The 13,964-nt window shown below is 47.2% G+C and overlaps 1 protein-coding gene across 1 annotated transcript in view; it reads right to left on the bottom strand.

The window, feature by feature from the left end:
- CFAP251 (cilia and flagella associated protein 251) overlaps nucleotides 1-13,964 on the bottom strand; it is an 80,130-nt gene that overhangs the window by 26,971 nt on the left and 39,195 nt on the right. The window contains exons 15-18 of the mRNA XM_065889533.1: nucleotides 10,482-10,596; nucleotides 9,704-9,867; nucleotides 4,920-5,010; nucleotides 4,566-4,709 (exon numbers count right to left, since the gene is read on the bottom strand). Coding sequence (XP_065745605.1) covers nucleotides 4,566-4,709; nucleotides 4,920-5,010; nucleotides 9,704-9,867; nucleotides 10,482-10,596 — 514 coding nt within the window. The remainder of the gene's footprint in view (nucleotides 1-4,565; nucleotides 4,710-4,919; nucleotides 5,011-9,703; nucleotides 9,868-10,481; nucleotides 10,597-13,964) is intronic.

The following is a 13,964-nucleotide window of genomic DNA, read 5'->3' as shown; positions in this document are numbered from 1 at the left end:
TATTTTTGGCCAATGATAGGACAACGGAGTGAGCCCTTGGTAATTACACTTCTTACTTCTTGAGGAAGCAGAAAAAACACAGCCACTCTGTGCCACCCTCCTCCTTCAGCGATTCGTGTGGCAGGTGGGTGACAGTCACAAAGGATAAACACCCAGAATTCCCTTATCGACAAAGCAGGACTGCAGAGGACACATTTACACGCGCCCAGGGTTTAAAATCAAGAATCCTGAGTGAGAAGGCTGCCATCAGTTTGATGACTTTCGGCCATTTACATAAAGTCTCTTTACCAGACAAATCAAGAAAATAAAAAACTGATTTTAGAGAGGGTATTGTAAACAAAGATCCACAGGGTCAGAGAGACATTCATCTAAAGGCCTTTTATAATCACACATCCAGAGACGAGGATAGGATGGATGGTGGAGGTAATAATACTGGATGGTGTTTTTTCAAACATTTAACATGTGCCCTGTACTGTACTAAACAGATACTCATTTAATCGTCACAATAATTCCAGGGGCTGGGTACTACTATTAGCCCCATTCTACAGATGAGGAAACTGAGGCTTAGAGAGGTTCAGAAACTTGACCAAGTCTCACAGCTGGCGAGTGGTTATAGTCAGGAGTCAAACCCAGAGCCACCTGACCCAGGAGCCTGTGCTCCCAGCCGCTACCCTGTGCTGCTTCCCTAGTAGGAAGGCTTGGATCTGCAGCCATCAGAGAGAGGCTCCTGAGTGCTTACAGGAAATGTGAGACATATGGCTCATGATGGCATTTTTTTTTTTTTTTTTTTTTTTTTTTTTGCGGTACGCGGGCCTCTCACCGTTGTGGCCTCTCCTGTTGCGGAGCACAGGCTCCGGACGCGCAGGCTCAGCGGCCACGGCTCACGGGCCCAGCCGCTCCATGGCACGTGGGATCTTCCCGGACCAGGGCATGAACCCGTGTCCCCTACATCGGCAGGCGGACTCTCAACCACTGCGCCACCAGGGAAGCCCCCATGATGGCATTTTGGTGAGTTTCATATGAATATGATCCTTAGACACTGCAGGTAGCAACTGAGTCTGTGCGGCACTGTGGAGGAGGGCCTCTTCCCGGCTGGACTACCAGGTAAGGGGCAAAGTGTAAAATGCAGACTCCCAGGTCCCATACACTGAGATTCTGATTGGCTAGATCTGGGATGGGGCCCAGGAATCTGATTTTTAAATAAATGCTCCAGGTAATTCTGTTGCAGGTTGCCAGTTTGGGAAACAATGTTCTAAGGAACATGCTTTAGAAACACAGCTCTAGGGAACACTTTTATGTGGGTTGCACAAACTTTACGGGGAGTTGCTTCTGTTTCTGACCATATACTTTTACAAAATGAACACTGGTCAAAAGACCTTTTGAGGAGCTTAAAGAATCCCTGACTTTTTTTTTTTTTGGCTGCGTTGTGTCCTTGCTGCTGCACGCAGGCTTTCTCTAGTTGCAGCGAGCAGGGGTTACTCTTTGTTGTGGTACGCGGGCTTCTCTTTGCTGTGGCTTCTCTTGTTGCAGAGCACGGGCTCTAGAGCGTGTGGCCTTCAGTAGTTGTGGTACAGGGGCTCAGCAGTTTTGGCTTGTGGGCTGTAGAGCACAGGCTCAGTAGTTGTGGTGCACGGGCTTAGTTGCTCTGTGGCATGTGGGATCTTCCCGGACCAGGGCTCGAACCCGTGTTCCCTGCACTGGCAGGTGGCTTCTTAACCACTGCGCCACCAGGGAAGTCCCCCTGATGTTTTTAAGGTACTCATTCAAGACTCAGCTGGGTTTATGGGCTCTGAAAACTCATTTCTCCAGATGCTACTTGGAGAATAAAAGTCACCTTCCAGTCATACTTGGAGCACCCAGAAAAAGGTGATTCTGGGTAGGCCACTGAAGCCAAGGGAAATGACTGGGACCACAGCTCACATCACTAAAATGTGCTCGGACACCTAATGTGAACATTGAGTCTTAGCTGGGTTTCAGGAGTTATGTATGTTTGATGGTGAGCTGCAAAATGCTACATTTCTGGAAAACTATTTGGCAATGGGCCTTAAAGTTCATATTCTCTGACCCAGTAATTCTATTTCTAGGACTCTGACCCAGGAAAATAATGAGAGAAGTATGCAAAAACCATACACAGAGATGTGCATCACAGCCATGTCTCTGACAGCCAAAATACTTCAGACAACCTATGTGTCTGTCAACTGGGGAATGGATCAACTGAGTATACAGCCTTTCGAAAGCATGTTGTCTACAGCAAACCAAAAAGCTTCTGCACAGGGCTTCCCTGGTGGCGCAGTGGTTGAGAGTCCGCCTGCCGATGCAGGGGACGCAGGGTCGTGCCCCGGTCCGGGAGGATCCCACATGCCGTGGAGCGGCTGGGCCCGTGGGCCATGGCCGCTGAGCCTGTGCATCCGGGGTCTGTGCTCCGCAACGGGAGAGGCCGCAGCAGTGAGAGGCCTGCGTACCGCAAAAAAAAAAAAAAAAAAAAAAAGCTTCTAAACAGCAAAAGAAACGATCGACAAAATGAAAAAGCAACCTACAGAATGGGAGGAAATATTTGCAAACCACATATCTGATAAGGGGTTGATATCTAAAATACATAAGGGACTCACAACTAATAGCGAAAAGCCAAATAACCCACTTAAAAAATGGGCAGAAGACCTGAATAGACATTTTTCTAAAGAAGATATTCAAATGATCAATAAGTACATGAAAAGGTGCTCACATCACTAACCATAAGGGAAATGCAAATCAAAACCACAATGAGCTATCACCTCACACCTGTCAGAATGGCTTTTATCAAGAAAACAAGAGGGCTTCCCTGGTGGCACAGTGGTTGAGAGTCCGCCTGCCGATGCAGGGGACACGGGTTCGTGCCCCGGTCCGGGAAGATCCCACATGCCGCGGAGCGGCTGGGCCCGTGAGCCATGGCCGCTGAGCCTGTGTGTCTGGAGCCTGTGCTCCGCAACGGGAGAGGCCACAGCAGTGAGAGGCCCGCGTACCGCAAAAAAAAAAACAAACAAACAAACTCAAAGAAACAGATTGGTGGTTGCCAGGGGCAGGGGGTGGGGAGTGGGAGAAATGGGTGAAAAGTGGTCAAAGGGTACAAACTCCCAATTATAAGATACACATATCCTGGGGATGTAAGGTACAGCATGGGGGCTCTAGTTAACAATACAGTACAGTATATTTGCAAGTTGCAAACAGAGTAGATTTTTCAAGTTCTCATCACACACAAAAAATTGTAACTATGCAAGGGGATGGATGTGTTAACTAACCACACTGTGGTAATAATTTTTTAATCTATATGTATATAAAATCACTATACTGAATATCTTAAATGCATACAACGTTATATGTCAATTATATCTTAATAAAGCCGGGGGTAAAAAGCATATTATCGAGGAATTTTCACCACATGCTCACAAAACAACAGTTACTGAGAATGTTGCTATACACGTATACATATACATAAAAACGTACTCTGCAAAATGTTGACATATATACCTATATACCCCATATAATGACAATTCTTTGTTTATCTATATCTAAACATAAAACAATAGAAGGAAGTCCACCACAATGTTAATAATGATCACCTCTGAGTCATTTCTATTTTCTTCTTTACAGGTCTATTTTCTAAATCAGACAAAGTTTTAAAATTAAGCTATACCCTTTATAAATCAAGTTTTCAGAGAATTGTTAATGAAATGGGAAATGCGTATTACATAATATCAAGTGAAAATATAGGATAAAAATATATATTCAATATGGTACCCATTAGTTTTTTTAAAATTATGTGTGTGTGTGTGTGTATATATATATATATATATATATATATATATATATATATATATACATTATATATAAATCAATCCAGGAAGATACCAATAACTGTTGTCTCTGTGTACTGGGATTATAGGTAATTATTTTCTTCATTCCACTTGTGTATCTTTTCCAAACTTTCTACGATGAGAATGTGTTAGCATTTCCAGTAAGAGAACCCAATCAGTTGCATTTTAAGCCACAGTTTCCATGAGGACCATTTCCTCTGGTCCCTGTTGGGAGCCCCTTACAGCTGGGGTGTGCTACGAGGCTCTGAGGAGCAGCTGCATCTCCTGAGCTCCATCCGCAGCCCGGGATGAGCACCCACCTCGCAGGAGCAGCCCATTCACACAGGCCAGGTGAATGGCAACTACAGGGAAAGGATCACAACAGCGAGCATTTACTGAGCTCTTCCTACGTAGCCTACTCTGTGCCAAGTGCTGTGCGGGCATCAACTCTTTGAACTGGATGAGGCTGGTCCTCATGCAGCTAGGGGCCTTCTGTCTAATTCCAAAGCCCGTGCTCTTACCAACATCAAACTCCGGTAAGGAATCCGCCTTACAAGAATATCTTTATGGCAAGTCTGTTTCTAAGCAGTGCATCTGCTATGCCCAGGACCTCCTTTCTGATCCATTTATGTAAGAATAGTGTTAAATTTTTACTTTGACCTATAATGATTGCTCCCCGAGGTCGTTTTTATAAATAACACATCGCACGGCTGTTCTTGTTTTCATTCTACCTACCTTCTCTTCTGATGGGTAAAAGCCAATTGCTCTCATGACAAAAGGAAGCTCCGACAGGCAGATGTGTTCCGACACCTTTCTGGTCTCCATTGTATCAATACCTTGACTACGGAGCTGAGAATAGTAAAAATAGTCTTCCAGCTCCTATGTGGAAATGAAGTGGAAACACAACATGCATTTTTGGCTTAAGTCTGAAGCAGCCATTTAGACTTCAAGGACATTTTCTAGAAAGTACATTTTAAGCTCAGTGGGGAAAACAGCTTTGGCAAAAAGCAAGAAGGCTAACCCCGGGCACATCTGTTTTACAGACTTAACTAGATGTTACCAGGAAGTGTTTACTCTGAGGATAGTTACCCTGTAGAATCTTCCTCCCCTGCCACCAGACACCAGACCATAGAATGGGGTCAGGTCTTCGCCCCCAAGAGAAACTGCTGCCTCCAGGGCACTAGAACAACGAGAGAAACATCGTTATTAGCCAGCAGTCAGTCAGGAACACAACGCACTGCAAGGCTGCCCAGCTGCGGACCTCCGGAGGGTATTACAGCGAGGATACGGCTAAGGTCTCTGTAAACTTGTTAAGTAAATTCCCTCCAAAATGAAGCTGCAAATGGAAAATTCAATTTCAAGTGTGGCACCCGCCTTAATGACGATGATATTCTCTCGTGGATGACAGGGCAGACGCCTGGCAATTTGTCTGCAATCTCTGGGGGGAGGGAGGGAGGGAGGGTGGTGAGTCCACAGTCTCCCCAGTGGCCCTCCGGTAACTTTAGATCTGCATGTGACCAGAGCCAGAAGAATGGGACGTGGCACAGGTGGGTGGCGGTCGCTAATTGCTTCCATAAAAACTCTGGAGGCCGCAAGGGACCCACGCCAGTCAGATAAAAATAGCCCTCTGCTCTCTAACACAGGGTCAGATTTTTCCAAAAATAGGCCCTTTAAGTGGTAAGAAAACCTACTTTTTGTATGAGGCTGACTTTACCTCATACAAAATGCTAATAATAATATGAAATCATCTTAATAATCCACTAACTGGATTTTTGCTAATCAGACCATTAGCCGCTTTGTAGGGTTATTAAGACAGACTTTGTGCAGACCATGGCGGAGAAGTGGTTATGTATACAGAAGCTGGAGTCAAAGGGACATGCCTGTGAGCCCTGGCTCTGCCACTTGCAAGCAGTGTGACCATGAGCAAGTGACTTAGCCACTCAGGGCCTCAGCTTCCTATTCTGTAAAATGGAAATAATTACAGGGTCTGCCTCAGGGGACTGTTGTGAGAATTAAAGTGAGTGCACAGAGAGGATTCCACGTGAAGCCCTTTATTTTTCTCCTGTGATGAATCTTTGTTGAGGTGTGGGGTTGATGCGAATCCCAGCCCCAGCACATTACTCCATTGCCTGGGCAGATCACTGAACCCCTTGAGCTAGTTCCCAGATCTGTACAACAGGAATACCAACAGTGCCTACGGCACAGGATGGCTGTGGGGACACATCAGACAATACATGGAAAGCCCAGGGCCTGGCTCAGGACTGATTACTGTTGAACTGGGTGTTGAGGTGCACCTATAGCTCTCCTGCAAGAGTCAGCCACAGAACAGTCCTCGGTCCTCTTGTCACAGCCCCGCACGAGCCCCACCCAAGCAGGCTGCGTGAGGTCCATGGAGCTGGTGTACTCTCCAGGTGGGCCTGGGGTCCAGGCGGGCCTGAGGACCGTCTCCAGTAGGGCTCAGTCTTCACCTGGCTCTTGACTCTGATATTACCCATCGAGGCAGGTGTCCAGCTGAGAGGGCTCCCGCTCTGTGGCCTCCAGGCCAGGCCCAGGCCCAATCCCAACAGGCTCTGAGGGCAGTGAGGCCACTATTGGCCATTTGATTCTGAAGCAGGGCCAGGTAAAGGCCCAAGTGACATGGAGGAGCCTGTCACCACCTGGAAGGCCCCAGGGGACAGGCTCACAGAGCTCTGGATTCTCTGGGAACGGCCCTCCAGCAGTCAGGACTACACCATGTCCCCTGCTTCCTGGCCACTGTCAGCTCAGCTGACCTGAGAGCCAGAGGGACAGGGCTGGGCTTGTCCCACCAGAGCTGGGGCAAGAGACTCCCTCTCTCTGGTGTGAAATCTGGGGACTGTCAGTGGCCGAGTTCCCACTGAGTGACGAAATTCAGCTCTGCAGAGAGTGACAGCAACAGCAGAGGCGAGCTGAGAGCAAACGCTGAGGGTGGGCTGGCCTGCTCTCCCCGCAGTGCGGTGACCCGAGACCCCAGGACCCGCTTGTAACTTCCCCTTTCTGCCTAAGTTGGGTTCTAATGCTTGCCACAAAAAAAGAGGTCATTGGGGCACAAGATGGAGGTACATTTATTGAAAACCTACTGTGTGTGTGCCCAGAAATATACTCAGTGCTGTGGGGAATGAGCTAAAGCCCAAGAAACAGTGAGCACAGCAACCAGCACAGAGCAAGAGCCCAGTAAACGCTCCCTAGGGGGGGAGGGGGAGGGGGAGGAGGGAAAGCAGGGGGAGGAGAAAGGGCACCTAACCCCAAGATCTGGCCCTTCACTTCCCCGTGAGCTCAAACCAACAGATGGTCCTTACTTGCCAAATGTGTTAGAGTTGCACCTCCTACTCCTGGGCCTTACACACCATCTGTCGGGGCTTCAGACCAGGGTAATGAGCAGAACTGAAAGTCTTCCGGATTCACGACAAAAAAATTTATAAATAGACTTTACTGTTTAAGAATACATCAGTTTTATGTTTTTCACAGTTGTTACTGTAAATACCTTGTGCCTGTTCATGGATTATTTTATTCTAAAATATTTTGTCAAATGTGTATCAACCAAATTAAAAACAAAGGCTTTCATGTTAGCAACAACAACAACAAAAAAAGCGGGGGGGGGGGGGGGCTTCCCTGGTGGCGCAGTGGTTGAGAGTCCGCCTGCCGATGCAGGGGACACAGGTTCATGCCCCGGTCCCGGAAGATCCCACGTGCTGCGGAGCAGCTGGGCCCGTGAGCCGTGGCCGCTGAGCTTGCGCGTCCGGAGCCTGTGCTCCGCAACGGGAGAGGCCACAACAGTCAGAGGCCCGCATACCGCAAAAAAAAAAAGGGGGGGGGGGAGGGGAGGGAGGGGGAGAGGAGGGGGAGAGGAGGGGGAATAGCAATGGTAGAAATCACCACCCTCAAAACAGCTCTGAACATGGTGATAATATCCCCATTTAACAGACGGAGAAACTGAGACTCAGGGAAGGGAAGGGACTTGCCTCAGGTCATACAGCAAGTAGTAGGGGAGGTGGGATTTGAATCCAGGTCTTTCTGCTCTTGTCTGAGCAAGGCAGCAGGATTACAGGGGGGTATGAGGTTGAGCACAAAATGGGGGACTTTAAAACAGATGCCAGACAAGGAGAGAAAGAGGGTGGCCTGCCAGACAAGACAGGGGGAAAGATGAGGGAAGGGGTCTCCCAGGGGAAGTTTGAGATGCTGCAACGATAGTTTGGGGGCCTAGGAGTGCACTGGTTAAAATAATGTGAACGTGAGAGGACTTATCATCTTCATTTCGCCCTACGGCTCACCACCGGTAGATCTGGTAGGGAATTTTGTTTGTTTACTTGTTTAGGGTTTTTATATTTCTTCCCATTAGTGAAGCACCGAACATATTAAAACACCAGAAGCAGCAATGAAGTGCTAATTAGTTTATAATGATCTTTTGTCCCTGAAACAGATTAAATTGAAATTCTCAGAAGCCTGGACTCTGGCCATGCACAGGAAAGCTACTGGAAAGTGGGTGCTTTTTTTTTTTTTTAAATCTCTACTAGTGCAGATCCCAAGATGATTGAGAAGAGGACAAAAACGAAAAAAGGAAGACTGTTCTCTCACCAGGGTGTTGCTTGCCCCATCAGTCCAGGTAACAGGTTAGTGTCCAAGAATTAAGCAGCTCATTCTGGGGATGTGATCAGGAGGTTCTTTTCAAGGGGAGAGCTCACCTCCAGCTTCTAAATTCCCAAGATCTGCCCTCTTAGGTGAAGGCAGAGGTGAAGGTCAGAGCTGCAAATGCAAACTGAAACCCCCGCGGTTCCAAAGCGGATTAACCTGGCTGTTCTTGCTCCTATTCAGGTTAAGGGGCGATGTCTGCACAGAAGAAAGATGTGCACGTGGCAGACAGTAAGGGGTGTGCTTTTACTGGGAGCCATGAATCAGGTTTGTTCTTTTAGGGAGCTTGGTGCCTCCGAGCTGCTTTTACCCAGCTCCTCAATGGGACCCTGGCTGAGAGGCAGGGGCTTGGAGAAGGTGGTCAGGCAAGGAACTGGCTCTGCCCTGGGGCTGCTCGCTGAATTTGGGGAGATGAGAGGATCACCACAGTGGTTGCCCCCTTTTTTAGTAACAAAGATCCTGAGCTCATAAGCCAATGCCTTTATAAGGAAGAAGAGACAAAAGGAAATGATTAATTTGCTGAGTCCTTATCTCTGTGCTGTGTGCTTTACATATATCAGCCTACCTGATCCTTACAAGGATCCTGTAAAAGTCCCTATTTTTACCCCCATGTACCCCATTTCACAGACAAGGAATCCAAAGATCAGAGCTGCTAAGAAACCTGCCCTCAGGCCCACAGCTAGCAGAGAGTAGGCTTCAGATTTGAACCCTTGTCTCTTTGACTTCAAAGTCCGTGTCTCTCTGATGCTCAACCATGCAATTCTCCAGCCTCGCCCTAGGCAGAGATTCTCAGCTCAGGGCAGGGGGGTGAGAAGAGTAGACTGAAAATACACATTTCAAATGATACTCTTACTATTTCTGTAACACACTCTTTGGAGATTCAGGCTAGATCTCTCTAACTGGTGTGAATTTGCAGGTGGCGACAGGGTGAGAAGTAACTCATGGGGCCCGGCTGAACAAGGTGGAATCACATGGCCTCACCTGCAAATACCATGGGTCCCTGGGACAGAACAGTAACCTTTTGTCTACACATTAATGTGAGCGGGTGTCGCGGGGAGCACCCCAAAGGCAATGCCTGAGTCTTGGCTGTCTTTGTACCCTCAGGCCTAGCACAGTGCCTGGCATGTCGTAGGGGTTTAATACCTGTCTGCTGTTCCTGAGTGAAAAGAAGGGGTCTCCACTTGACACCCTTCTTATGGGGCCAAGCTTCTCGCCGCATCACGTACCTTAAATTGATTTCCCACTGCACCACCGACCGGTCCTGCCCTCCTGCTGTGAAGGCGTAGCGGCCATCATAGGAAACGTCCATCCCAGCCACCCCGCTGGGGTGGCATATAAGAGCAGATGTCTTATGTGGGTTGCCATCAACTGGTAAGATCTGAAGTCCAACCTAGAAAGGAAGATGTAACTAGATACTCAGACTCAGATAACCGGGCCCCAGGCCGGGCCTGGCAGGGTCAGCTGTAACCTCCAGATCTGTTTAAGGGAAGGACCTGTGTATCTAGAACCAGCCATCTCAGTGTGTGAGAGCTGCATTTCCCATGACTGGGGCTTAGCACACACTGTGCCCTGCACGGTGGTCCCTTGGGAGAAGAGACGCAGGTTCCACCAGGGACACAGAAAGGAAGCTTCCCTCCTATCTTCATGGTCACATGTCCAGGCTTTTCCAGGACAATTCTGGCGCCTTCCCATATAGATTAGTCATCAAATATACAACTAAGTGTAACCAACTTGTATGTCTTTATAAGATTTTTCCTTGTAAAGAAATCAGAAAAGAAGAACCCCTTGGTGGACCATGTGTCTTGTACTTTTGGGAGCAGAGAAAATGAGGTGACTCTTCTGAGAGTCATTCCCGCTCATTCATGGCCATTTTCACTGTGAAGCAGGATGGGAGTCGCGGGCTTGGCTGTGAAAGCCGGCGTTCTTGAGTCTTGAAATACCTGAGACTGCCTCCGGCTCCAAGTACACGGTCACCTTACGGGGCAGAGAGCAAAGGGCTGGTACCTTGTCCCTGTTAATAAACACCATGTAGCGCTTCTGAAGTTCCAGAGGGGTTTTCACTGGGAGGATTTGTATCTGCTCGATGGGAGATCCGTAAACTGGCCCGAGAAGTGTCTTTCTGCAAGAGAAAAAAGGAACGCTTTCTAAATTCCACAAATCCCAACGCAGGTTTTATAACTCACTCCCTTTCACGTTGCCCTATACTTTTTAAATTCTGAATTTCCTGTCTTGCTGCTTAGTTAAGCTCATTGTAAGAACCTCTCCCTCAACTGCTAACAGCGGCCATAAATAAGGGGCAACAGCTCCAAACGGCAAACGCTCTGGGGAAACTCTGCTTGTGAAGGATGCTCTTCACAGCCGCGGCTCTGACTTTCCTCCTTGACAGCTGAGTGAAGGGAACATTATGCCTCGAGAACGTGCATGCGAACGAGGGATGGGAAAAACGCTGCAAGGACGGGAGGAAAGTCAGCAGGGTGCGAGGAAACACCCCCATCCCCACAGCGGGGCCAAGACCTCAGCCTGGTGTCCAGACAGATGACAGCAGGTCTACAGGCAACGCGCGGATCCCCAAAAATCCATCTGCGCATCAAACTGTGATGAATCGCACCCTCACAGCAGTCCGACTTCTGAATTCAGACACTCTTACGCTAATTAGGAATCTGATCTGAAGGGAGGCTCCTGGACAGGACCTCAAGCCCAGAGGTGGATTTTCCCTGAAGCTGGCCAGACTTGAGCATCAGGACCCCTTCCTTGCACACATATCTCCTGAGGCCTGGGAGGGGCACTAGCCATTTATTATTCTTTTTTTTTTTTAATATGTATTTTTTACAGTATATCCTTGTAGCTTATTTTAATTAATTAATTTATTTATTTATTTTGGCTGTGTTGGGTCTTTGCTGCCACACGCGGTCTTTCTCTAGTTGCCGCGAGCGGGGGCTACTCTTCGCTGCGGTGCGTGGGCTTCTCACTGCGGTGGCTTCTCTTATTGCAGAGCACAGGCTCTAGGCGTGCGGGCTTCAGTAGCTGTGGCCTGCGGGCTCAGTAGTTGTGGCTCGCGGCTCTAGAATGCAGGCTTAGTAGTTGTGGCACACGGGCTTAACTGCTCCATGGCATGTGGGATCTTCCCGGACCAGGGATCAAACCCTTGTCCCCTGTATTGGCAGGTGGATTCTTAACCACTGCGCCACCAGGGAAGTCCCCACTTTTTATTCTTAATTATATATATATATATTTTAAAAGAGGACCCACAAAGCCAAATACACTTCACACCCCACAAAACTTGGGTCTGCCCCAGGGTAAGGACGGTAGCTATTTCATCTTATTATATTTTAAGCCCCTCATTGTTTGGATGTGTTTTCTCCCCATGTCCCCTGCACCCAGCCCGTGTCTGGTGGGAACAGGAGATGCTCCTTGTATGTCTCTCTTGAGCACCTCTCTGTGCCAGGCACCGTGACGGGAGGTCGGGACTCGGAAATGAGTGAGATTTGGTTGCTAACCTCACAGCCTTGCAGGAACAACAGACATGGAAGCACCATGAGGGGAGAAGTGGGATGACAGGCAAATTCCCGGCATGGAGCCTGCACTGAGGAAGGAGTGATGGGACATCTGTGAGGAGACATCTGAGCTGAGTTTGGGAAGGTGAATTGGAAAGGCAGAGAAAATACGGAGGTACCGGAAAAACAGGCAGTGGGCACAGGAGGTCAAAGGTATGGGACGTGGACTATTGCTTGAAAACTGCAGAAACAGTCAAGGAGAAAGAAGGCTGGTGGTGGAGGGAGGTAAAACCGAAGAGGTGAGCAGAGGTGAACTCTGAAGGCGGACTTGACCGTGACCACTGGGCTGCAGGACGCAGGAGAGTATCAGGCTGGACGACCCAGCATCAGGTTTACGTGCACAGAGGATTAGGTGAAATGTTAAAAACACTAAAACGACCAGCTGGTAAACAATGCATCGGCAAATTATAGGTCACCCTTTTCTAGTCGTTTGAGTAGAAATGTTTAAGGACTTTCCTCCAATATCATTGAGTGGGTAGAGGCAGGGAAGAGGATGGTTAAGAGCACAGGCTCTGGTTTGAATCCCAGCTCTGACCCTTAAAAATTAGGGGCAAGTTGTGGAGAAACTGGAACCTTCACATATTGCTGGCAGGAATGTAAAGTGGTGCAGCTACTTTGGAAGACAGTCTGGCGGTTCCTCAAATGGTTAAATATAGTTATCATATGATCCAGCAATTCTACCTCTAGGTCTACATCCAAGAGGAATGAAACAGATGTCTACACAGAAACTGATACACAAATGTTCATAATAGCCAAAAAGTAGAGACAACCCAACTGACAACTGATGGATGAATAGACAAAATGTGGTCTGCAGATACAATGGAGTACTATTCAGCCATTAAAAGGAATGAAGAACTGACACAGGCTACACCATGGATGAACCTTGAAAACATGATGCTAAGACACAAGACACCAAAAGTCACATATTATATGATCCCATTTACATGAAATGTCCAGAACAGACAAATCCATACAGACAGAAAGTAGACTGGTGTTGCCAGGGGTGGAGCAGTGGGGGATCAGTGGGGAAAGGACGTGAATGGGGAGCGACTGCTAATGGGTTTGGGGTATCTTTTGGGGGGTAATGAAAATGTTCTTGAATTAAATAGCGATGATGGTTACACAACTTTGTGAATATAGTAAAAAGCCACTGAAAATGGTAAATGTTATGGTATATGAACTATACCTTAATTTAAATTATAAATAAGCAAAAGAAAAAAAAGTCAAGCTAGTCAACCCCTCTGGGCCTCAGGTCCCTCACCGGTAAAACAGGGATAATGACAGTATTTACCCCATAAGACTGTAGTGAGCACTAAATAAGTTAATATATATAAAGCACTCAGAACGGTTCCTGGCACATAGTAGGAGCTATATAACTGCTACCTAGTACTGTCAAAATTTCTAACAATTTCATAAAATTAATATCTTTTTCTTCTGATTGAAAACATTTTACATATTCATTGTGAAAACTTTCAAGTATTGAGACATGAAGTAGAAAATCTACCCGTAACTCTACATGGCTGCACCCTTTATCCCAAGATAATCATGGGTAATAGTTTGGTGTATACGACTCGAGAATTTCTTTTATATATAGTCTAGCCCATATAATTATAATTTTAGATGAAAATATATATTCATGCATGTTTGGCAATTTGCTGTATCTCATATTGTGCCTTGGAGATATTTCCGTGTTACTATGCAGAGAGCTATCATCTCTTTTTTCTTTTTCTCCTTTTCTAAAAGCAGCATCATGTTTCAGTGTACTGACGAGCCATCATTTAACTAATTCCCTATTAATGGACATTTGGATTGTTTCCATTTTTAAAAATATTTTCAAACAAGACATCCTTTTACTTATGTCTTGGCATCCTGTGCGAGTACTTCTGCGGGCTACATTCCTAGAAGTCAGAAGAGAGGCTATAATTTAATAGAG

Source organism: Phocoena phocoena, chromosome 13 (genome assembly GCF_963924675.1).
Source record: "Phocoena phocoena chromosome 13, mPhoPho1.1, whole genome shotgun sequence".
Classification (NCBI taxonomy): Eukaryota; Metazoa; Chordata; class Mammalia; order Artiodactyla; family Phocoenidae; genus Phocoena; species Phocoena phocoena.
Note: the sequence above shows the minus strand (reverse complement) of the source record. Positions and strands in the feature narration are given on the sequence as shown.